At 45.1% G+C, this 25,755-nt stretch overlaps 1 protein-coding gene across 6 annotated transcripts in view; it reads left to right on the top strand.

Moving 5' to 3' along the window:
- The window catches only part of ADGRB2 (adhesion G protein-coupled receptor B2), a 1,127,991-nt gene that overhangs the window by 942,135 nt on the left and 160,101 nt on the right, over positions 1-25,755 (top strand). For all 6 annotated transcript variants that reach the window (XM_086955647.1, XM_086955646.1, XM_086955645.1 and 3 more), the window contains one exon: positions 2,636-2,705. In XM_086955647.1, coding sequence (XP_086811773.1) covers positions 2,636-2,705 — 70 coding nt within the window. The remainder of the gene's footprint in view (positions 1-2,635; positions 2,706-25,755) is intronic.

Below are 25,755 nucleotides of genomic sequence, written 5' to 3'. Positions count from 1 at the left end.
TTTAGAAGTCCCTATAACGTTAGGTCATGAAGAGACCCCCCATCCACATAGGGATCGAAACGCAGTCGACAAAAATAAAGCAGAACCGCTCCCACCATACATTGTTTTGGAGGGTCGACTTTATAATTACATTGGAAGCCATTCTATGTATTTCTTCACTAATTGTTACAAATTTTAATAGGTTCCATTTTTTCACTGGGGACACAATACACTATTTCAATTGAACTATTGTTTTCTACCCTGACTATATAAATTACCGTTGTCTTTACCCTATACTGTGTTGTGTATAGTTCTTTCTCCTTCTAGTATCATATTAACCCTATAATTCATAGTGATTGCGCAATAGAATATCATAATCCCTTTATACTTCTGTCCACCACAGGAACCACTGTTTCTGCATATAATATTTATACCCTGGTTCCAAGTAAGTAGGGTTCCCTTTTAACTTTTTCCTGAACTTTTAGGGGAACACCAAAGTCTTGAGGACAACAGTCATGAGGGCTACCCAAAAACCACATCATAAAGCTGCAGCTTACCGGTCTTGTGCCCCAGTCCCACAGTTGCTACAGCGAAATTCAGGGTGACTCAAAGCACAATGCACCCCATTGCCACTTTTCATGTAGATCTCCAGAAGAGTCAATTTCAGCAGTACACTTTTCCCCCCATTGCCGGTTCATATTACTATATGCTGCAAGTTCACACCAATTCATGGCCGCCACTCCATTCCAATTGAATGCAGCAAATTCACCTAAATGCTGCCAATCCACTTAAGTACCAGATATGCGCCTAGATTTACACTTGCCTTTGGGCTGTCTGGTGTAAACAACACTGGTGGGGCTACCAGAGATGCTCTGTTTCCTTCTAGCTTTAATATATTTTCAATAGGTCTTCCTCTTAGTTTCTTCAGTAGGTTCAATTTCTCTTCACTTCCTCCAATCATCACCAGTGCCTTAACAAAGGTAGCCACATAGTCAGGTCATGTAGATATAATTGCAGGTTTAATTTTTAAGTTATGTCTTAAGTTGTAGGTTATAAGTAAGGTGGTATCAGTCCAATCAGCAAACACACATTTTCTTATTAGTGCCATCATAGCTCTAAGTTTAGAATGTCTTCCTCCTTTCTCTAAAAAAGCTACTCCTCTCTTCTGTCACCTGTTCCCGAACCTCTTGAATCTTCTTCCCTTTTTGTTGCTTCTTAGTTGTATCTATTTTTTTTCTTTCCATCCCATCCTTGCTATATGTATCAAAGTTCAATAAGCTTTTTTGTTTCTATTCTTAAACATGGGCAATTCCACTATAAAAATAAAATGAAAAAGGAACACCAGAAAGAAGTTACACAGTAGAAAAAAGATGCATACTGTGGATGAATGACAAAAAAGACAAGTAAATTAAATACAGAGGAGGAAAATTTGGTGTGTGTGTAGGAGGAAACACAAGAAAAACAAGAGAAGGATGTGACCATAGCAGGAATAGATAGGGAAAACAGGGAGATTCATGAGTGATAAGTGACAGAAACTGAGCAGAAGTATTAAAATGAGATAAGACATAACAGAGTGAGTAAACAAGATGACAAGGCCTCTTCATTCTACCCCACAACTCTTGATAAGAGAGTGAGCAGAAACAAATGGAACATGTGATTGATAGGGATTGGCGTCAGAAAAAAGACAAATGAGCCTGAGGAAGGAAGATATAAAGAAGAGAAGGAAAGAGGAAACTACTAAAAGAGATGAACCATTGGAGGGAAGAGAAAAATGTGTAAACAGGAATACAAGTGCTTTCCTTTGTGCAGTGGTGGCCTTTATATGTGACACCTTAACAGTTTAGAAAAGACAGCATTTATTATAGTCTTCACTATGGGCCAGATGTAGGTAATCCAGATTTACCGATTCTAAAATACTGAATTTAACCGATTCGGTATTTTAGAATCGGTAAATGGGATGTAGGTATTCATTCGGTAAATTTTACCGAATCGGTAAGATTCGATAAATACAGAATCAGTATTTACTGATTCGGAATTTCCCATTCATACCAATGGGCCTCCAGGCCCATAGGAATGAATGGGAATTACAGAATCGGTAAATAACGATTCGGTAAAATGGGGAACACGGTCAAGGGTGACAGGGTGTCACTTTGATACCCTGTTGCTCCCCTGAATAGTGGATGGGTGCACACGTGGCACACTTACATGCCCTAAGGGGATGTATGTCTGCCACATTGAGCTGTTATAATTTGCGAAATTTTGCTTTTTTTAGGCTTTTCGATATTTACCACCAACTTATAGTTGGTGGTAAATAGCAAATCCTGAAATGGGAAAAGGACTCATTTGAGTGCTCCCTACAATAAGGATTCGGTAATTTACCGAATTGGTATTTTAAAGAATCTGTAATTTACTGATTCCTTAAAATACCGATTAGGTAAATTACCGAATATGTAAAATGGCCACCTACATCTCAAAAGCCTAATACCAGTCGGTAACGGACGAAATTCAGTAATTTCCGGTATTGGGCGACCAACATCTGGCTCATGTCTTTTCTATTGCTTGTTAACTTTTCAGATTTTCTTTCTTTCCTCTGGCCTCTTATACAATGCCTCTTACACATACCTTCTCAAACTCACTTGCTTTTCCTCTCTTCAAGGTTTGCCAGCACTGGTTGTTGCAGTGTCTGTTGGATTTACCCGAACAAAAGGATACGGAACGCCAAGCTAGTAGGTTTACCTTCTCATAATTCTTACTGTTGTGCCCAAGAGAATTGTGATATATAGTGTTGTTCATCTTTTGCTGAGCCCAGCTGTTGTCCTTTGCATAATCTTTTGGTGCTTTGAATGGCTAATAAACACAAACTTCAATGGTCAGATGTCCTACTGCAAGAAGATTCTATTTCTGGGATTTTTCCTACTCTTAAACAGGCTTAAAGGCGGAAGAATGTGCCTGCTTGAATTCACCAAAGTTTCTCTCAGCAACAAAACAAACACATACTCTTAATTTTCCCTTCATGTCTTTGAAATGCACAGACGGAGAACTGACAGTTTGAGGTTCTCTATCATTAGTGCTTTCAAATATTGATATGCTTGAATCAGCCCCGTCATCCAGCAGGGAATCCTCAATAATTTTAAATAACGATAAACCTTGTTAAAATCATCATAGAACTCAACAATCATGTTTGTTTATTAGCATGTCTGCCTCTGCTGAGCTCTCCTACTTCCCCTGTTGCAGGAATTCTGTTTGAGAACAGAACTATGCCTGGGATCAAAGAACGTCACTATATAGGGACTGAGTCACCATACCACATGAGCCCCGATCCGGACTAGCTCATAGTACCTTAACTATTCTCCGAGCCTTTGCAGAGTAACAGGTAAGTTGGCACCCCAGAACACAACACTCCAGTCCCCTCAGGAAACCATGGTAACAGGTCATCACCTTTCGCTCTATCACTCATGCATGTCCGTAATAAACACAAAGGAAACACAAGAATAGTTTACGATATTTATTGAAACTATCATGCTCTATTTTGAAGCAACTGTGCTGCAACTAAAAAACGTACAAAACCTACTAGTGTAATTGGCATCACCAATAAACTGTACACAATGAAAATCCCTATCAGGTTATTTGGGTATTTACCTAAGCCTAGACTCACAATACTATAACAAAGATCTCTAGGATGTATCGGCCCCCATACCTGGCATTTGGTGTTAGTTGGTCTGCTCATGTATCGGGACCTTTCCTCTGCTAGAAAGTCTCCCCTTTATTTTCAAAACAGCAAGAATTGCCATGCTTTGAAAACAACAACTGGGTCTCTCTATTATGTTTGGATGTTAGTGTCCCACCACAGAGATAAACAGACACAATGTTGTTTGACCTTTACAAAATGTTCAGACTGAATCCCAGTAAAAAAGCTAAATAGCAAAACATGTGCAACCTATTTCTACAATAATAGTGTGGCACACAATTAAGCATGTTATTCCGTAACATGTGCAAAGCAAAAGGATCCTACAGCATGTGCAGCGTGCAGTAAGGCTAACTTAGGGGAGAACCACAATGGACCCTACAGGGTACTCACAACACCCCAAATGCTAACACATTTTCAGATTTCTAATGCACATCATGTGCGATATAATCCCTGAGAAGGGTTCTGCTTTAACTTGTGGCTGACCTTAGTTTGGTTACTTTTTCAGCTTTGATTTCATCCTCCCTGGACTTCATCCTGCTTTAATGGGAGCTCCCTGAGGAGGTTTTTAGATTTTTGGGATGTTTGCCTCAGTACTGACCCAGGAGGACTGGCAGCTGTCGCCAACTCCCACTGTGGCTGAAAAGGAGACAGCCACTTTCTTCAAGTACCAGTTGGACTGCGTACAAAGGAAGATGTACAATAATGATCCTCTTAATAAGTGTATGTATTGCCGTTATCCCAACCATGAAGTGTCTTGCTGCCATATCTGAACGAACTTCCCTTCAAAGACACTTAAGGACAAGGAAAGGAGATTGGCTTTTACTTGTCGAAAAGGAACAGAATTACCCCTTCTAAAGGATTGCCACCTCAACTGTTGAACAATTGACTGAAAAGGGACACACAAGGCACTTACACAAAGGTGACACAAGAAAAGAAGTATTATGCAGTTGTAGTTTACTTCTATACCTACCTCCTCAATTACCATCAGAAAAAGGTTTCTTCAGAAAAAGCACAAAAATAGGCAAAGAACAAACTGTGCAGAAAATTACTTCAAATTCCAGGGCCTATGACATCCAGTCGGGCATGCCTCCGAAGTCCTTGAAAAATAAAGATATACCAATGATGAGAACAGCCCCTTTGCTGAACACCATTCTGTTGACAGGCACCTCCGCCTCTTCGGATGCCAAAACCTCCACCACCACCCTCTGCGAATGAAGAGCTCTCTTTCCCCATCCCTGTCTGTTCCCATTAAACCAGAATCAGTTCCTTACCCTGTTCCACTCCCTCCTAGCGTCATATGCAACAGAACACATCTGACTTGGACAATAGGTCATATATGGAAGAAAAAGGCAAACAGTTTGAGGGAAGAATAGGATGATGACGATGATAGACATGATGAGTGGGATGACGATATTCATCCTGAGAATGGCAGATTGCTTACCCAACCAGACTTACCTCCAGATTACATCACCTGCTTTCATGCCCGGACAGAAACCGCAGCAGGAGAAGTATAACTTTCCCAGGACTTTAGTGGAGAAACAATATTTTCTTTATAACTTCAATGAACAACCAAAGAAAACCACAAGATCTCTTCTAACCTGGATTTACTCTGGTTTAACTAAGGCGTACACCAGCCACAGTTCATGCAGTCATACCCTGCTTAGAAAATAAATATAGGTCATCAGAAACTGTGCCAGTAGGCTTGACTGGCCATCTGGAGCATGATTCCATCATTGTAGCAGTGGCTCCTTGTGGAATATATGTCATTACATCGCATACTAATACCACGCATGCCATTACAACTAACCCTGAGCGAAGAACTACGCTCCGTTCGCGGAGTTTGCGGAGTTTCGGCAACTCCGCGCTCCGCGGAGAACGCGAAGTTGTCGAATACTCCGCAAACTGCTGCGTAGCGTAGTTCTCGCGCGCTCAATAGCATTTTCGCGTGCGCGAGGTTGCTTGTCGGTAAGATCGAGTTGCCGAACACGCAGAAACAGCAATCTGGCACAGAATAACCTGTTAGTAGTGACCGGAAATAAGGGGACGCGAGCGGGAAAAACCTCATGGGTAACTTCGTGTGCTACACATCCCGAGCATGCAGGCAATCAATCAATCAATCAATCAGGATATTTGTATAGCGTGCTACTCACCCAGAGGGTCTCAAGGCGCTTGGGGCAGGGGGGTCCGCTACTGCTCAAACAGCCATGTCTTGAGTTGCTTCCTGTAGCAGAGGTGGTCTTGGGTCAGGCGGAGGTGGATGGGGAGGGAGTTCAAAGTCTTGGCTGCCAGGTAGGAGAAGGATCTTCCTCCCATGGTGGATCTTCGGATGCGTGGCACGGCGGCAAGGGCGTGGCTGGTCGATCGTAGCTGGCAGGTGGGAGTGTAGAAGGTCAGGCGATTGTTGAGGTACCTGGGGCCCAGGTCGTGGAGGGCCTTGTGTGCGTGGGTGAGGAGTTGGAACGTGATTCTCTTGCTGACGGGGAGCCAGTGAAGGTCTCTCAGGTGTCCGGAGATGTGGCTGTGTCGGGGGATGTCCAAGATGAGTCGTGCGGAGGCGTTCTGGATGTGTTAGAGTCTTTTCTGGAGTTTGGCTGTGGTTCCGGTATATAGGGTGTTTCCGTAGTCCAGTCGACTGGTGACAAGTGCCTGTGTGACCGTCTTCCTGGTTTCGGTGGGGAGCCATGGGAAGATCTTTCGGAGCATGCGTAGGATGTTGAAGCATGATGATGAGACGGCGCTGACTTGTCTGGTCATCGAGAGGTAGGAGTCCAGGATGAAGCCCAGGTTGAGTGCATGGTCAGTTGGTTTGGGTGCGATGCCCAGGGCAGGGGGCCACCAGGAGTCATCCCAGGCGGAGGGTGATGATCCTTGTCTGAGTTCAGTTTCAGGCGGCTGTTCCTCATCCACTCGACTACGTCTTTCATCCCTTCGTGTAGGTTGGTTCTGGCGGTTCCTGGGTCGTTGGTGAGGGAGAGGATCAGCTGGGTGTCGTCGGCGTAGGAGATGATGTTGAGGTTGTGTTGGCGTACGATGGCTGCGGGGGGGCTCATGTAGACATCGAAGAGGGTGGGGCTGAGTGATGATCCTTGTGGTACGCCGCATATGACTTCGGTGGCCTTGGATCTGTACGGGGGAGGCGGACTTTCTGGGTTCTTCCGGTGAGGAACGAGATGATCCACTCCAGTGCCTTCTCTTGGATTCCGATGTTGCTGAGGCGCTGCACTAGGGTGCTGTGGCAGACCGTATCGAATGCTGCGGAGAGGTCCAGGAGAATGAGGGCCGCTGTTTCCCAGTTGTCGAGCAGGGCTCGTATGTCGTCAGTGGCTGCGATGAGGGCGGTCTCGGTGCTGTGGTTGGTGCGGAAGCCGGACTGCGAGTGGTCGAGGCTGGTTGGGCGAGCGCAATTGGTGATCCACTGTGTGAGGTTGTTGGCTGCTTGGTTGGGGTCCGTTGAGCTGGCGGGAGGGTTCTGGCTCAGTGAAGTGGTGAGCTGGTCGGTGGTGATCTTGTTCCAGTTCCTGCGGGGAACCTGTTGCGGGTGGTGGTCAGTCATGGTCTTTCTGAAGCTGAAGTGGACGCAGCTGTGGTCTGTCCAGTGGAGTCCGGTGGAGTGGCTGAAGGAGATGTACTTGCTGGAGGAGAAGACTGGGTCAAGCGTGTGTCCGGCGTAGTGGGTGGGGGTGTTCACCAGTTGCATGAGTCCGAGGTTGGCGAGGTTGTCCAGCAGGGTGGTGGTGGTGTTGTCGTTGTTGTTCTCCAGGTGGAAGTTGAGGTCTCCTAAGAGGATGTAGTCAGCGGAAGCGAGGGCGTGCGGGCTGATGAAGTCTGCGATGTCTTTGCTGAATTGTGTGCGAGGTCCTGGGGGTCTGTAGATGAGGGTGCCTCTGAGTGTGGTCTTGGGGTCGGTGTGTATCTGGAAGTGAAGATGTTAAGCGGCTGTGAGGGTGTCGTCTGAGTTGGTCGTAAATGCGGATGGTGTTCTTGTGGACGATGGCGATCCTCCTCCTGTCTCGTTGACGCGGTCTCTCCGGGTGATCTTGTATCTGTCCGGGATGGCGACGGCGATGTCGGGCGCTGAGGAGGTGTTCATCCATGTTTCCGTGAGGAAGGCGACGTCTGGAGATGTGGTGTCGAGCAGGTTCCAGAGTTCCACGGCGCTCCCGAAGACGAAAAATGGCTCGCGAACGGGTCAACCAATCTACTACGCATGCTCGCGGAGCTATGCGTAGTTTGCGGAGTGCAAGTGCATCTTCGCGTAGCTCCGCGGAGTGCGGCTACGCGAACTACGCCCAGGCTTAATTACAACGCGGGTATTACTACGCGATGTCAATAACAACGACATGCCATTACATTGCATACTTTTACCACGAGTATTCCTTTACCATGCATGCCATTACAACGCAAAGGCATGCGTGGTAAAGCTATACTTGTGGTAAAAGTATGCAAGGTAAGTAGCATCCCTATCCCTACGCCTACACAACAGACTACTACCACCCCTACACTACCCCAATCCAAAAACACTACCACACTACTACACTACCCACACTACTCCCATGCCTACACTACCCCAACCCAAAAACACTACCCACACTACTCCCACCCCTACACTACCCTAAAACCCTAAAACACTACTACGCTACCCACACTACTCCTACCCCTACACTACCCCAACCCAAAAACACTACCACACTACTACACTACCCACACTACTCCCACCCTACACTACCCTAAACCCTAAAACACTACTACGCTACCCACACTACTCCCACCCCTACACTACCCCAACCCAAAAACACTAACCACACTACTCCCACCCATACATTACCCTAAAACACTACTATGCTACCCACACTACTCCTACCCCTACACTACCCCAACCCAAAAACACTACGACACTACAACACTACCCACACTACTCCCACCCCTACACTACCTTAAACCGTAAAACACTACTACGCTACCCACACTACTCCTACCCCTACACTACCCAACCCAAAAACACTACCACACTACTACACTACCCACACAACTCCCACCCCTACACTACCCTAAACCCTAAAACACTACTATGCTACCCACACTACTCCCACCCCTACACTACACTAAACCCTAAAACACTACTACGCTAACCACACTACTCCCACCCTTACACTACCCTAAACCCTAAAACACTACTACGCTAACCACACTACTCCCACCCCTACACTATCCTAAACCCTAAAACACTACTACGCTAACCACACTACTCCCACCCTTACACTACCCCAACCCAAAGACACTACTACGCTACCCACAACACTACCACCCCTACACTACCCTAAACCCTAAAACACTACTACGCTACCCACACTACTCCCACCCCTACACTACCCTAAACCCTAAAACACTACTACGCTACCCACGCTACTCCCAACCCTACACTACCCTTAACCCTAAAACACTACTACGCTACCCACATTACTCCCACCCCTACACTACCCTACACTACCCTAAACCCAAAAAAGACTTGAGGCCTCTGTCCTATTCTAGACCTCTATCTTCTCAACTTTTCCTCAAGAAGAAGTTCAAGATGCTCACCTTATCTCAGGTCCTGTCTGCCCTCGACCATTGAGACTGTATGATACCATTGGACTTGCAGGATGCATATTTCCTTGTCCCCGCCCTGCCTGCCCACAAACGTTACCTGTCGTTCATGGTGGGCCCTGAGCCCCTGCAGTTCACTATGCTCCCCTTTGGCCTTTCCAGCACCCCTCAGGTGTTTACCAAGGTGATAGCTGTGGTGGCAGCACATCTGTGGAGGTCAGGGGTTCCAGACTTCACCAACCTGGACTTTTGTCTGTTGACGGCCGGTTCGCTCCAGGGAGTCGTCTCCCACCTCCAAACTACAGTGGACCTCCTTCATTCTCTGGTTTTCACTATAAATGTGCCAAAGTCACAACTGACTCGCTCTCAGATTATCCCTTTCATTGGAGTTGTTCTGGACACAGTGCAGTTTTGACCTATTCTCCCGAATGACGAGCCCAGGATATTCAGGTTACGACTCCGGTGTTTCAGCTTCTATCCTTGATTTTCTTGAGACTGACTCTGAAGCTGTTGGGCCTCATGAGCTTCTGTATCCTTCTAGTGAAACATGCTAATTGGTATTTATGGGTTCTGCAGTGGGACCTGAAGTTTTAGTGGGTGCAGCATCAGGGGAAACACTTCGACCTGGTCCAGATTTTGGATGGATTTGCAAAAGATCTAAAATGGTTGCTGATAAACCACTATTGGGTCAGCCGCCAATCCCTCTCCCTTCCCCATCCAGAGGTAACTGTAGTGACATATCCGTCACTCCTGGGTTCGGGCGACCACCCGGCAGAGGTAGAAATTAGAGGACTCTGGTCTCTGACATTCAGAGTCCGGGCTCCACATGAACTTATTGGAGCTTCAGGCAATCTGGTTGGCATTGAAAGCCTTTCTTCTTTCAATCAAGGGAATGCTGTTGCAGGTGTTCATGGACAACACCACTGCCATGTGGAACTGCACCAAACAGGGTGGGGTCATGAACCCTTTGTCAAGAGGTCCTGCACCTCGGGACATTGCTAGAAAATCAGGGCATTTCCCTGCTGATTCAACACCTGGTGGGCTCTCTGAACGCCAGGGAGGAAAAACTCAGCTGCCATTGCCGAGCAGATCACGAATCACATTTCCTTCCAGATTTAATTCAAGGTCTCTCTCAAGATCGGGGAGAGCTTTGGTTAGTTCTGTTCACCAGCAGAGAGAACGCATAGTGTCAGCAGTTCTGCACACTGGAGGTTTGAAGGCTGCTCTTGCTCTGAGACACTTTTCATCTAGAGTGGAACTCTGACCTCTTGTATGCCTTTCCGCCAATATCAATCCTGCCCATAGATTTCAAGAATATCCGGAACAACAGGGTCCTATAATTCTTGTGGCTGGGGATCAGGCACAGAGAGTCAGGTGTCCTGCACTTGAGCATCAGGCTGCCCCTTTGTGAGGATCTTCTGTTGCAGCCAAAGGACAGTGTCTTGCACCCAAACTTGCGTACCCTCTGCCTTAATGAATGGAGATTGAGTGCTAACAGTTTGCAGCCTTTGACCTTCCTCCTGAAGTCTTTGATGTTATATCTCAGCTAGGCGTCCCTCCACCAAGACAGTATATGCCTGCTGTTGGGCCAAATTTGCAACGTGGTGTGCCGCCAAGAACATTGACCCTCTTTCTGCACCCCTCTCCCAAATGTTGTTGTTTGTTCTTTCTCTGTCCCAGAAGGACTCTGCTGTGGGCACTGTTAAATGTAGTTTGTTGGCCATCTCTGCTTTCTTGCAGTTGCCGGACCAACCTCCTTTGTTTAAATCACCAGTTGTGACGCTTTTTATAATGTGACATAAACATCTGTTCTCTCCAAAACCATTTATTATTCCCCAAAGGGATCTCAATCTGATCTCAACATTTTTTGAGCCTCTGCACAGCTGCCCACTTTGCCTTCTCACCATCAAAATGGCTTTTCTGATAGTCATACCATCGACCAGGAAGGTCAGTGAAATGCAAGCACCCTGTGCACCCTCCTTACACAACTTTCTATCCATACAAACTGGTACTGAGGACCAGTGGCTCCTTCCTTCCAAAGGTTTTGACACCATTTCACAACCTCACTGCTCCGCCTCAGCCTTCTAAGGAATAAGAGAGATCCCCCCTCTTGGACGCAAAATGAGCTTTGCTGTTCTACTTTGATCATACCAAGGACTTTTCAGTGGCGATCAACTGTTTGTTGGGTATGTCGAGGCAAAGACACGAAAGTCTGTGCAGAAACAAATCACCTGATGAAGGATGGTGCTCTGCATAAAAATCTCATATGCGTTTGCCAAAAATCCAACCCCCTCAGAGCTTACACGCTCATTCCCACAGAGCCAAGGCTGTGACTACTGCATTAGCTGACTGAGTCCCTGTCCTGAACGTCTGCCAGGCAGTAACATGGGTGTCACTGCACACAAACATTTCTGTCTGGACAGTCAGGTCCGTCATGATGGGCATTTTACCTGTTTGGTCCTACTGGAATTTTTGGTTGAATCTGTTGACAGACCCACTGCATGAAGGTATTGCTTGGGTATCTATTTTAAGGAATCTGCTGCTAGAAGTCTCTATCAGATTGACAAGTTCCTTACTTCCAGTAATGCCTTATTTGGTAGAGACTATCTAGCTGCAGATTCCCTACCAACCTTTCCACCCTCCCCACTCTGTGAACTGATTTCTGTATAGGGTTACCTTCTGAGGCCCACAGCACTGCACACCAGTGCATCAGTATTCTTTGTGTCTCTGCCCCTTGGCATGGGAAGTCATGAAAAGAAACATGTCAGTGCTCTGAGGTGGTGACAGCACGCACATCACACCCAGTGCAGCTGATGTGGAGCAGAGCAATGCCACCTACCAGCTCACAAAGGTACTATTCAAACATTTCTGGATCCAGTCTGATGGCTGGAGATAATTCTTCGATAAGGAATCTGTGGCTAGATAGACCCTCTACTAGATAAGGCTTTACCAAAGGTAAGTATATGTTCATTATTTATGTTTGTGATTCATATACATTATCTTCATCTGTGCACAGCAATATACCCATTTCTAATGTTCCATAGGTCTCCCAAATATTTCTCACAAAATTCCATAGCCGGGATGCGACAAATCGGGTGTTCATTCAGTGTTACACTATATGTGTGTGAAACTTTATAGTATGTCAATGGGAGTAGCTTGGTGAAGGTATAAGTTCTGTAGGTTTCTCTGGGAACTGTGGATTGTACTTTCTCATAGTTTGCCGTAATTTATGATATAGGAATATGTTTAAAGTATTTGCTGGTCCTTTGTCCTGGAATGTTGTGGTGTTATAAACATTTTCTTCAAAAATAGATGTACCATCTCAGCTGTGCCATGCTTAGCAAGCGATAATTTCATCAATGCCTCTGTCATTGCATAGCAATGCAGGATTATTAAATAAGAGAATACTAGGAGAATATAGAATCTGGTGACCCGCCGTCTTGCATAGTATATATTCCTTATGCAACCTCGGTGGTTCTCTTGATCATTGGTGTCAAGAGCTACTTGCAAATATAAATATACTCAAGATCAACACTGCAGCCTCTCATCAGACGTAACGTATCCCAGTATTGCCACTGCCACTGGTTTTGCACAATGCGGGTGTCGGCAAGCCTGCACTTGTCTAAAATTTGTTTACATCAAGGAATTTTTGAGGATGGCACTTTGTCCAAGATAATGTTTCTTTTGTGTACCATGCTTTCTGCTAAGATATATTTATCAAAAGTTCAAAGACATATTACAGCTGTAACAAAAGATAGAAAACTGCTTCAGAAACAGCCTCCTGGGTGATTCGTGTGCGTTTGTTTTTGGTATTTCTAAAGCACCAACCTAGCTGGCTAGCGACAGAGCTTTGTATAGATTGCAAGCTCCTGTGTGGCTGATATTGGGAAGTGGGTACGAGGCAGAATTTGTGGAAGGGATGAAAAAGCAACTTGTCTGAAGAAGTGTTCCACAAAAAGGCGCATTTCAGTTTGCTGAATTGCAGAAGGGTTGTTTCTGTTCTGATGATGGAGGGGATGTTGATCTGTTGGTGCAGCTGATCGTAAAGATGATCCAGGCTGGCAGGGGGTGTTAGCACAGATCTTTTAGTACAAGGTGATGTGGTTAGATTTCTTTAGTTTTTTGATGAGCAGTGCCACTGGATGAAGGGTTTCTTTCAAGGAAGTGATGGTGGTCTTTGGCTTGCCGTTGAGCAGGGGTTTGCCTCCATCTAGGTGAGAGAGGCGTAATGCTTGAACTGTTGTTTTCAAATATTTTCCTGGGTGGTTTTTTGGTAGATAGAGTTGGAACCAAGCTGGTTAGGTCTTATTGACAATATGTCCTCTGAGTGAGAATTTTGAGTCGAGGGTGAGTCCAAGGGATGTGTCCTAATCTCTCAGTGGGAGTGTGAAGCCTGTTAGGTTTGAGTTGGAGAGTCCTGACTGAATCAGAGAGCATACGGTGTTGCTGTAAAATTGGATGAATTAAATCCTCATGGTCTTTAGCGTCAGGTAATTTGATATCCAGGTTTGTATGTGTCTGAGGCAGATTATGAGTCTCTGTATTATCATTGGTTGTGAAGATTTTGAGACAGAGTTTGGTGCGTTCAACATACTGGGGGATCTTGATATTGCTGTCTCCTAGGATTGCACTCAGGGATTCCACATAAAGTTTGAAAATTATGCAGGGACTATTCCGAGACAGGAAGTGTCTGGGACATGGTATTTCCTATGTGAACGAGTTGCTGTTGACTGATGAACCATTGTATGATTGTGCCAGTGAAATCAATGCACGTTTGCAGAGTGTGGCTTAGTGATGGATGGATGACGTTGCCGAAATCTGCAGAGAGGTTGAGCAGAACTTGATGGCAAGGGTAATTTTTGGAATATCGTGTTGTTGACTGCTTGAACCATAGCTATTTTAATGCTACAGCGTAGTCTGAACCCCAGTTGATAGGCAAGGAGTAGATTATTCTTGTGGATGCACCCCTGTAGCCTTTACGATTATTTTTCCAACAAATGGGAGTTGGGTTATAGGGTGGAGACTGATATCGTTGGCTGGATCTAGTATAGGCTTTTACTGCAGGGGGAGGATCCATCCGGTCTTCAGGCTGCTCAAGAAGATGCCTTGGGTTAGAGAAGCGTTGAAAGTTTAGAGAAAGGGGTGTGAGGGCTTCTCCCTGCAGAGACTTGATGATGGAGGAAAGACGCTCATCAGGTTTTCGGAAGTGGCTTTGAATTCAGAATGTTGTAGAGGTCTGTGTGGGAGATAGTATAGAATAGTATAGCTAGTGGTGTGGCATCTGGGTACAGGTGATATTGTGAATTACAGTGATAAATGGGTGATGTTAAATCTGATTTTGTTGCTTTCCTCCATGAAGAAGAATTTGATAGTGTTGCATCTGTGAGATCATGTGTAACACTCTGTAAGAAGGCGGGATAGCAGGTTTTGGGGCGGGTTGGTACACTGTTTGCCAGCTTTATTGACTTAAAATTACAGTGTTATGCTATTTTCTTTTTTAAATTATTGGCACGCTCGTATTAGACAGTCGGGCACTTAAAAGTGTTTATAGGTCAATAACATGTTTTTAAGGAAAAGGAACGATAACCAGTTGTATCTTCAAAAGAAAAAAGATGGGCTTGTAGGGAAGGCCTTACAGAGAAATGTTTAATGCAATTAAAGGTTTAACAGTAGAGAATGGTGTCAACAGAGATACAGACTGAAGCATATTCAAAGGTTCATAACTCAGATCTGAAAACGACTGCAAACACATGAGAAATCTTGTAGTTTTAGTAAACAAAAGTGTAAGAATCGATGCATAAACAATACCTTAAGAGTGATGTATATATGTGCAAAATATGCTGGTGCAGGACTCTAGTGATACTCAAAAGTGCATATATGGTAACGGTGAAAGAAAACCCAAGGCAAAAAATCCCAATGGATTCATTAAACGTGCTTGTGACCTAACAGTGTTCAAGAAGGATGAAGTCCACGTTTCGACCCCTGCAGATAACCTAAAGGGGGTCTTACTCAGTGACACTTAATGCAGCAGACCTTAAATGATAACTACGTTAACATAAATCCACAAGTTTCACACTCAGTTCAAGTGCCAACAAAATAACAGAAATAGTCTTTACTCCTATAAAAGGCTAAGAAAGCCTAGAGCATTATGATGACTCAGTGCATACAAAACAATGTCAAGTGGAATTGGGGTATAAAAAGAACACATTACAAAAAACATAATTGTTCATTTAAATAGCAAATGTTTGAAAACAGTCATTCAAAATGAAAAACAAATTGCAGCACATAATCAAAACAACACCATCAATTGAGAGTTTAGAGAAAAATTGCCATGTATTCCCCGATTGGCTGTGGGGCTTGGCTTAAATTTAGCTCCATAACATTTATGAATCATAATCTCAGACTGAATTGCTAAAATTATATTAGATAAATAAACTGAAATATGCTGTCTCTTCTGAGGTGTATCCATAATAGGTGGGATTGACACAATGTCAGTCTGAAATTGTTCTAGTGATTTAGTGTCTATTACTTGTGCCTTGGAAGGGTTACAATACCAGCCTAACCATTTGGTTGCAGTATCAAGGTTGCAGTAAGGTGATCTTAAGCAGCAAAGTTCTTGAAGGAGTTAATTGGCAAATACTTTACACCAAGGAAGCTATATCTGGATTAGAATCACAGAATGTTTCAAGTTAGAACTGAGATTTAGGGGCATCTTGAAATTGGCTAGGATCAATATCTTTAAAAACACATTTTCCACATATAGGTTTACTCTGAGATTTAACATCACAGAAATACAAAGGATTACAAAATTGATGCCCCAATAACTTTGCTAGGTAATTAAAGGTAACCTGTGTTGTACTACGAAATTTAAAGAAGTATTTTTCCCACCACATATGTAATGGTAGAACAGAATTGTAAAATATTCTGAGAATTAAACTAATCCTGTTGACCCTGGACATTCACCCCAGTTACTACAAAAAGTCGCCAAAAAAGTAAATGCTTGTACTAAGTGAACTTAATGTATGACTAGCTCAGTTGAATGTTTACAAAATGATGCCGCTTTAAATGGTGGAATAAGGACAGAAAAAGTTATCACTTATCTACAGCAGTAAGCAAAAAAAGAAAGAGTAAAATTGGGAGAAATCAATTTTGTTACACAACAGCCCCTCTGTTGGATGAGGTGGCAAACGTGTATGATTTAACAACCACCATGAAGCAAAACATCAGAAGAACAGAAAAACTGACATAGCAGTAAACCAGGTGTCGGTGAGAGATTTCTCAAGAAGATCGGAATTCTCCAGCATGAGCTACTTTTTAGAGTCACAATTTAATATAGGACTAATAAATACTCTTGCACAACTAACTGTAAGTTAAATGTCTTAGCATTAACATTTGAATCATGAAGTCCATGTGTTTTGAAGAAAATAGTGAGTGCTCCTACACAACAACACGGCCCTGTGAGTTCTTACAAAGTATTAACTTATGTAGAAACCTTTCTGCAGCTGCAAATGATCTGTTGTTAAACCTGTCTGATTATTGGGTAGCTTCCAAACAACTGCTTGCCTCAAAGATGGCGGTTCTTCTTCGAGCTCTCACCAACTAGGTTCTCACTGAACTTCTCAAATCCCTTTGTGAAAACTTCCCAAACTACTCAGTTGATAGTGGGTATTTGTGACATTAGTCTGGCGAGACCATTCCCTCCACTGAAAGAAGGACATTCATTACAGATATTTTAAGCATCTTCTTTTCAGCTAAATAGATTGAGAGGCTTCTGGGAATGCAGGTCCCCTATTTCAGGACCATCCCAAAGTCAGTCTGCATTTGAGACCTAGTGGGACACCAAGACCAGATGCTCGACATTCAGTGAGACCAACACCTGTATCTCTCATGCCATCTGTGATAAAGTGGGCACAAGTTTCAGACCTGTCTGCATGGTTCCCCATCTGCCTCTGCAGATCTCCATCGCAGTGGACACATGGGTTGGGGGCTGCTTCAGGAACTCCCCATGAATGCTTTGTGGCATCTTATACCTCCCTCCTCATAAAATTGATGGAGTTAAAAGTTTTGTTTCCTCGACCTCAAATGTTTCCCTGCACCTTTGAAGTCCTATTTGGAAATCATCTACACCAACAATATCATAGTCCTTTTCTGCATCAGAAATTAAGAAAGGGGCACTCATTCCCCAGAGCTGTCAGCTAGCAAGGAACTATGTCAATGGTCGACTTCTAGGATGTGTAGTTCTGAGTCTCTTACTTTGCAGGAGTGCTCAGCCTGGCATGTGACTATGCTCATCTCACAGATTACAACCAAACTAAGTTGTCCTCAACTCTTAAACCTTTTATGCTTGGGGGTGACTTAAAGTGGACTTTTATAATTATTCTGAAAACAATTCAAGATGTTGCTTTCTGGATGGACCGCGATCCCAGTTTTATAGGAAATGTCAAATGCTGAACTGGTCGGTAAGGTTTGTGCTGGGCTTTGGCCTGAATACCCTATTTATAAAGTTCAAAAGGTCAAGGACAGACCATGGTGCATAGTCATTTTAGAGGCCTTAGTATGGCCCTGTTTGTATGATTTTCAGGCATCATGAGCTTCTCAGGCAAGCTCTACAGCCCACGTATGGGGGTAGGTGTTAGTTCTCCAACACAGCCGCCAATAGCTCAGCTTCAGCACTAGTTTCCCCTCAAGTGTTTGAGATTTTGCCTTTGGGCTCTGTTCAAAGAGGACATTCATCTGACTTGTTTCGTAGATGGTGTGTCATGGTCTATGAAGCAGACATCTGGGCCAATAGGAATAGCTCCTGGGAATTCTTTTCAACGTCCAAAGACTTCATCAGATGTTTTCCGATTGGCCTGTTGCATTAATGTGTGATTAGGCCGGATGCTAAGTGGGACCTTAACTTGTATTTCGCCTGATGCACAGACCCTTCATACCAGCGGTATCTTGCAACACGAAGCCACTTACAGGCAGAATAAAATTCTTTATTGCCATTGCGTTATTGATATTTTAGCATGTGTCAGGTTTTTTAATTGCCTTGACTTAGCATTTACATCCAATTCATCTTGATCTATGTTCAGCTTTTGTAAAAATTCATGCTTATGCGTAAATTGTTGTATAATCTAATTAGAATCTCTCTGTGACTATGCCTAAAGAAGAGCTAGTACTCCTACAAAACGCTTGCAATAAGCTTATATGACAAACTAGCAAACCCCGTATTTCCCTGAAGGCTGGTCAGTGCAGGTTGAAGTTGGGTTACATTTGAATGGTCCCTCCGAGAAACTAATAAAAAATGGCCGTACTTCATGAAATGGAGGATGTTTGGTATGCCCCCTTCTCGGATGTTTTATGATTACCCAAACGTGTAAGCCCAATTGCTTCATATGCATCAGATATAATCAAAACAGTTATGGAAAAATGGAACACTCGTACTAAAATAGATTAATTTACCCCCATTCCTTCCCAGTTTACCACCCTACAAGGTAAACCAGATTGCAACCCGGTTTTGGATAAAAAGCAGTTTGCAAACTGGCAGAAGAGATACATAAATAATGCATTTTGGGTGATATATTCCATAGCCAGAAGTTACATTGTTTCAATGAAGTAAAAGGAAATACGAGGCTGGAGAAGAGAGAGACAGATACTTTCAGCTCGGGCACAGGGTATTTGCCCCTCAAAATAAGAATGCATGAAACCACTAGAGGCCTGGTATCTTCCATCTATTTCACCATCACTACCACACCTGATAACCATAAATCGCCATACATGCAACAGTGGGCGATGGGGAATTTAATAACACGGGAAGCCTGGGAGGAACTATGGGCAGCTATCCCCAAGACTACCCATAGTGTTCATAGTAGGCAAAAATAGTAGAAAACTATGTTCAACTGTTATCGTTGGAGGGAGTGTGGTATGGAGGGAACGGCACAGCATGTTTGGTGATCATGCCCGGAGACTGGAAAATACTGAAAAGAAGTGTTCAGCCAAATGAGGAAGATGGCTCCCAATCGGGCGCCATTGATTATGATTCTGGGCATCCGCCCAACGCAGTGGGATAGACTCCCATTGTGTGCACATGGACGGTGAGATTGCAAATGCTTGTGGCAGCAGAGCAGGAATTATTGGCTACTGGAAGAAACCATATGCACCAGACTCCACACAGTTGTCAAGGAGACCGTGGACGCTCATGATCATGGAACTGTTTACACATTACCTGTGTGATATGAGGACAAATCTAAAACCACCTGCAAACCTCTGATGGATTAATTTCAGTCAGATTTTTTGTCTTTGAATCCAGAAACATTGTGATGATGAGAGGTGTGTCGTAGGACAGGTGTTCAAATGAGACAGTTCTTGGACACAGCAAGTGGGCAAGCGTATGAAGGGCATTATATTTTAAATGAGATGAATAATTTGGTTTTTAAAAGGACAGTGTGTGGGGAGGGTACCAAATCTATCTGCGATTTGTCGACATGCTCTTTTAGGTACAGTTTGGTTACGAAAACAACGATAAAAAGAGATCCTAAAAAATAAACTCTGTAAACTGGTAACTCACAGGGTTTCAGTTCAATATGTTAACATACGTGTCACTTTCCATATGTCTGGCATTACTGTTGTTCTACTACAGAACCCCCAAATGTATAATGTACCTTAGTGAGCCATGTAGGTGGCCAGTTGAAACTGTTGTTGTAATCTGTGCATTCTTTTGGAAGTGCTATTAAGAGGTTTTATATTTGTCTTCGAGTCACAGTTTGGAGACTGTTTACCTTTTTGACATCAGCAGAAATGCTCTAACAATCTGGTGGATGGGCTCTTGTATTAAATGTGTTACTTTTGAACTTATATGTTACGTGGGCAGAGATTTCTCTGCTCCTTTTATCCTACTATGTTGTAGGTATCAAGGATTCTCAGCCTAATGATGGAAACTAAATAAAACCATGTGAGTCTATGAAAGATATCAATGCTGGAGAACTCATGTTACAGGTAAGTGACTGAGGGCCACATGTATCAAGCAATTTTGCGTTCAGAAAAAGGCTGATTCACAGAATCGGCCTATATACGAAGACAAAAAAGGCTTTTCCCATGCATCAAACCCTATTTTGCGATTCGGTGACCTGTTACCGAATCGCAAAATGGGTTTGCGATTCGGTATTTTGAAGGGGCATGTTTAGGGTGTCCTTCCAAAACCCGAATCGCTGCGGTATGTTTAAATGTTTTGTGACACTGAATGCGGTCACAAAACATTCACATTTTACCACCAATTTCAAGTTGGTGGTAACCCATTTGCAAATATGAAGGGGTCCCTAAGGGGTCTGTTCGCCTTTGGGAATGGTGGCAAAAACTTATTTGGGGACCACTGCCTGCTCTTAAGAAAGAAATGAAAAGAAAGCTTTTTATTTTTATTTTTTAAATGCAACCCGTTTTCCGTTAAGGAAAATGGGCTGCATTTAAAAAAAAAAAAAGATTGTTTTATTGAAAAGCAATCACGGACATGGTGGTCTGCTGACCTTAGCAGGCCTTCATCCCCCATTTTAGAGATTCACAGGTGGTTGAAAAACATGACCTACCTCATTAATATTAATGAGGTAGGTCAATTTGCAACCCCCTAGGAATTGCTAAATGAAACTCTGCGAGTTTCATAGATTTGGATTAGCGATTATCTAATTGTAATTCGTAGGAAATCATAATTAGGTAATCGCTATTCCTAATGTTGATACATGTGGCCCTGTGTTTCACATAAATACATCTTCAGATTGTTCAAAACATAAGCACACACAACAGCTTCAGCCTAAAATTCTCTAATCACATCGCTCTGCCAAAGAGCATGCATGCTGCAAGCTCACAAAGCATAACATGGTTCGCAAATAACTACCTCAAGGAAGCCATGGACGTTATGGTAAAAGTCAGGAAGGGCATGCTATTTCAAAATCGTCTGTTGCTAGATATCTAATAAATTGCGCTTACTTAACCTACAGAAAAGAGAATGGTTACGTGGCTGGAGTGCAGCACACTTTATATGGGAAGATAAAGTACAGTGGGCTGAATTCTTCAAAATAGCAACAAGGCCCCAAAGTACTGTGCTTCACTACAGCCAGGACAGTGATGAGACAATGGACTCACAATTGGGACAGACTGTCAAGAAAATGTGTAGCAGGAAGACATTCCCTTAGCTTGCCTGCCATGTCTTTATGAAATGCTTCTGTTTGTACTCAGGGTGAAAATTGCAAAAAACACAGATGATGGACAGAATGTAGAACAATGTCATACTTTCACCCCAGTACAAGGATCTGGGATTAAATCCATCGTTTTTTTGCACTCCGCACCACCCTGGGTTAGACACTGGCTATATGCAAATCAGCTCTGACCCTGTGCCTCATGGTAACAGTCCAGTCCGAACTACCAAGCCATGTCTTTCCCAGACCGGAATCAACCATCCAAGGACCGGTTTCTGGCTATCAGCCTTCATCAGCCTGGATAGCTTGACTCCAGTGGTGTGGAGAGCCTGGGACTCACGTCTGAGTATACCCAGCACACTCGGGGTGAAAATTGCAAAAAACACAGTTGATGGACAGAATGTAGAACAATGTCATACATTCACCCCAGTACAAGGATCTGGGCCTAAATCCATCGTTTTTTTGCACTCCACACCACCCTGGGTTAGACACTGGCTATATGCAAATCAGCTCTGACCCTGTGCCTCATGGGAACAGTCCAGTCCGAACTGTTTGTACTCAAGAATATGAATCTATTAAACACCTGCTACAAAATAAATGCCCTGGTTACTTACCGGTAATTTTCATTACTCCGATTATAGTCTTCCTCACCACATGACTAACAAAGTGAGCTCCAACTTCATACCAGAACCCTCCAAAGCAAAATAAGACAGCCTCCCATGCCTCAAATCCCTTCCCAGTATGGCCGACCCATTACTCCCTTGACCTCTATAAGAGGCGGGCCGGCCCAACCCATCAGCTTGAAACTACCAAGCACAAACATGAAGCCTATAGCCAGACAGGGAGGGAGGGATGGGAACTCATGTGGCGAGGAAGACTATACTCGGAGTAATTAAGATTAGCAGTAAGTAACCGGGGCATGACCTCCTCGTTAGTCTTCCTCGCCACGTGACTAACAAAGTGAGCACATACCAAAGCCAAGCGGCTTCATGGAAACTCCCAAGAAACCAACAGACTATAATGGAACACCCATGAAAGAGGGCAAACCCAACAGACCAGACGAGTGGATGGATCACCCAAGAGAGAGGCAACACGAGCAGGAAGAACCAGCCCGGGACAGAAAGACACCGGGAGGGCCCAAAACCCGGACCCCCGAGAAATGTAGTGCCGACATAAAAACCGCCCCAACCAAAGGCCGAAGGATGACAGCGAAGGCACGGAACCAGACCACACGGAGCCAAAAGCAACAGCAAACAGGCCCCGGAGCAGAAAGCAGCAAGCCGGACCAAACACACCAAGACTGCCCAAGGGACAGCCAAAAGCGAGAGGGGAGCAAAAATCCCAGACAGAGGTATAGAAGAAACAGAAGGCATCCCCACCACAGTGAAAAACTAAAGCCTAACGATGGACCCTTCCTACTAACAGCACCTGACCTCCTTTCTCCCCATAAAAATGTATCTTCCCCTCAAATTACAAATGGGGTTTGTGTGCACACTGACTGGCACCCACCGTTACTGTGCCTATTCCCTGGGGAACTAAATTCAAGTGAACAACCGCAAAGGTGCACCACAAAGTTCTTCAAACAACAGTATTATTAATTTAGTGAGTCGCGAAAAGATGATGCTTTCTTGTTTTTCAAAGTTCTTTATTTTCAATCATTAACACCTTACAGCCGACGCGTTTCGTCCCAATGGGACTTCTTCAGGGCTTATAAATTGGAAGAGAATGCTTCCAAGTCAATCCTCAAAGGAGAAGTTCCGTACAGCTCCTTTCACAATATTTGTAACTCTTAAATGATGAGAACCTGGACTGAATCATCTAATACGACTTATATACGTCTGGTATTGATGCAAACTGTTAGTGATACAGATGTCATATGGTTGTATGTAAGCTCTGCCACGAAATGGAGAGGAGTTTATAAATAATCAGAGTAATCTGTCTCGGTTTCTAATGTCCTCAGGATGTCCAATTCTGTAAACCCCTAGAGCAAGGATGTAGCCACTGGTAGCCAGTAGGTCGATTGTAATAAATTGTCCTGTAGTGGGGGTTATCTGCAGAGCACTCGCCTTGACCGCAATCTGTATTCCGATCAGCCCAACACAGTGACCTAACAATAAGCCATAGCAGAAAACAGCTGCATTCCGCCCGAAACACAGCAACACTGCACGGTGGACAACCTACCGCGAGAGAGCCAACCATCAGAGGAACGTGGCAGCGGAACCAGATGCACCAAACAGACTGGCAGGAGCAGCAAGACAGAGGTGAAAAAGGAATCCAGCACGCCCCCCGAACAGCCAAAACCACCAATGCCACCATAACCCCACCGCAAGGAAATAAACAGGCAGGGCATAGGCCTCAGTCGCGCAAAGGACCCCTCGGAAGGGAGCGCGACACCAAGGAGAGAATCCAGGCAGGCCAAAGGCAAAATAGACCCAGGAAGGCGCAGGAAAAAAAATCCAAAGATACCCGGCCACCAAGTGAACCCAACTGGCCAACAGCAAAAAATGGAAAGCCCACAAGGTCGCCCACGGAACCCGAAAGAACGGAAGGGACCAGGCCCAAGGCCAAGCCACCAGAAAGGAAGCACATGTCCACCAGAGGCCACCATGCAAAAGAAAACACCCAGAGCCCAGCAGGGAGGGGAACGCAGCAGGGAGGAGCGAGACCGCCCCGCCCAGGGACCAGACAAACTGTCCCAGTAATGTTCCACAAGAAGGAAGCGAGCCGCCAAAGCGAGAACCCAGGCGGCCACACAGCCAGCCAACAACCAGGCCCGGCCCAGACGCACAATGAAAGGCCAGCAGGAACTGGAGCGCACAGGGAGGAAAAGCCACAGGCTGAAACACACCAAAGGTGGGAAAGACAGAAGAGTAGGGCAAAACAAGCCTGAGCAACCCCAACACCTCCAGGGAGCAAACCCGAGCCGGCAGGCCCCAGCACCCCAAAACCAAGGCCAAAGAGAAGAGGAAGCAAAAGCCACACAGGAAGTGCAGGAAGCACCGAGACCAACCGGATGGGAAGAACCCCCACGTACAGACCGGGCAAGCACTGCCAGACAAGAAGGCACAAAACCACCCAAAACGTTCTGCGTGGAAGGCTTCAACCAAGGCATGAATGCGAATGGGATGTACAGGTAAGTCGGGGTGAAGTCCAGCCCTTGCAAGTCCCACGGCCCCAGGGAAGAGGACCAGCCCGAGCGGGCTCCTGCAAGGGTAATACCCAGCCATGTGGACCACGGCTGAACAAACACCAAGAACCCACAAACATCAAAGCCCGCTAGAGCTGAGCCGCAAAACCAAAAGAGAGCAGCCAGAACCTGAAGAACAGACCCGACGGAGAAGGAACAGAGATAGCCAAAAAGCGAAACCGCAAGAACAGGACAAAACGCACAACCCAGCAGAGGCGGGAGCTTAATCTCAGGTCCGACCAAGCCGCCACCATCCAAGGGCAGCAGACCAACCAAGAGCCACAGCACGTCGGACACGAGCAGGGGAGCACAACAACTGGAGCCCTAGAACTGAGACAGAGGCCACCCAGGAAGGGAGTAGAGGTGAGAGAAGGCCCCCAAAAAGTGCCCACAACCCCTAGGAAGCGAGGAGAAGCACAACCAGGATGGGGGGCGCATGAGCCGCCTGATGAGCCAGGGAGCAGGAGGGGGAGAGGGGGCCACGGCCGCAGCCCCAGAGAAGAAAAAGGTAAGCCCTCCAGGAGGAGAAGCAAAAGCCCACCTTGAGACCACCGAACCAGCCCAGAGAACGACGGACAGGCGCCAACAGCAGCCCGCTCCCAACAGACATGCAGCTGCCAACATACATGCAGCTGCCAACTGCCCCTTGAGTCCCCAGGAGGATGCCCAACCTGGGACCGAACAAGCCAGACCCTGTACAACAAGGAGAGCAGGCGGGAACAGGAGCAAACAGGACCAGAAGACCAAGGACACAGTGACACAAAAAGCAGGTGAGAAAAAACTAATCTATAGAGCAACAAATGCTGGATGCAGAGGACCAACCTACACAAAGCAAAAATGTGTAAGTCTCCAAACTCACACTGCGCGTAGAAGCAGGTCTGAGCACAGAAGGCCACAAAGGGGGAACCAGGCACCAAAAAGTACCCAGAGTCACCACTAACATCCTGCGAAAGCAGGGGGGCAAACATAGACCACCGCAACAACGGGGGACTGAGACCCCTCCAGGAATAGTCAAAATGTACAGAAATACACTAATATAGCACGCAAAGTGGAGCCACCTAACAGCCCGCTAGATTGCTTGCAGCCTTGCAATTCATTAATTCTCTTCTACATTGGCCTATACACACAGAATAACATACCCCTGGAAC

Source organism: Lissotriton vulgaris, chromosome 2_1, assembly GCF_964263255.1.
Source record: "Lissotriton vulgaris chromosome 2_1, aLisVul1.2, whole genome shotgun sequence".
Classification (NCBI taxonomy): Eukaryota; Metazoa; Chordata; class Amphibia; order Caudata; family Salamandridae; genus Lissotriton; species Lissotriton vulgaris.
Note: the sequence above shows the minus strand (reverse complement) of the source record. Positions and strands in the feature narration are given on the sequence as shown.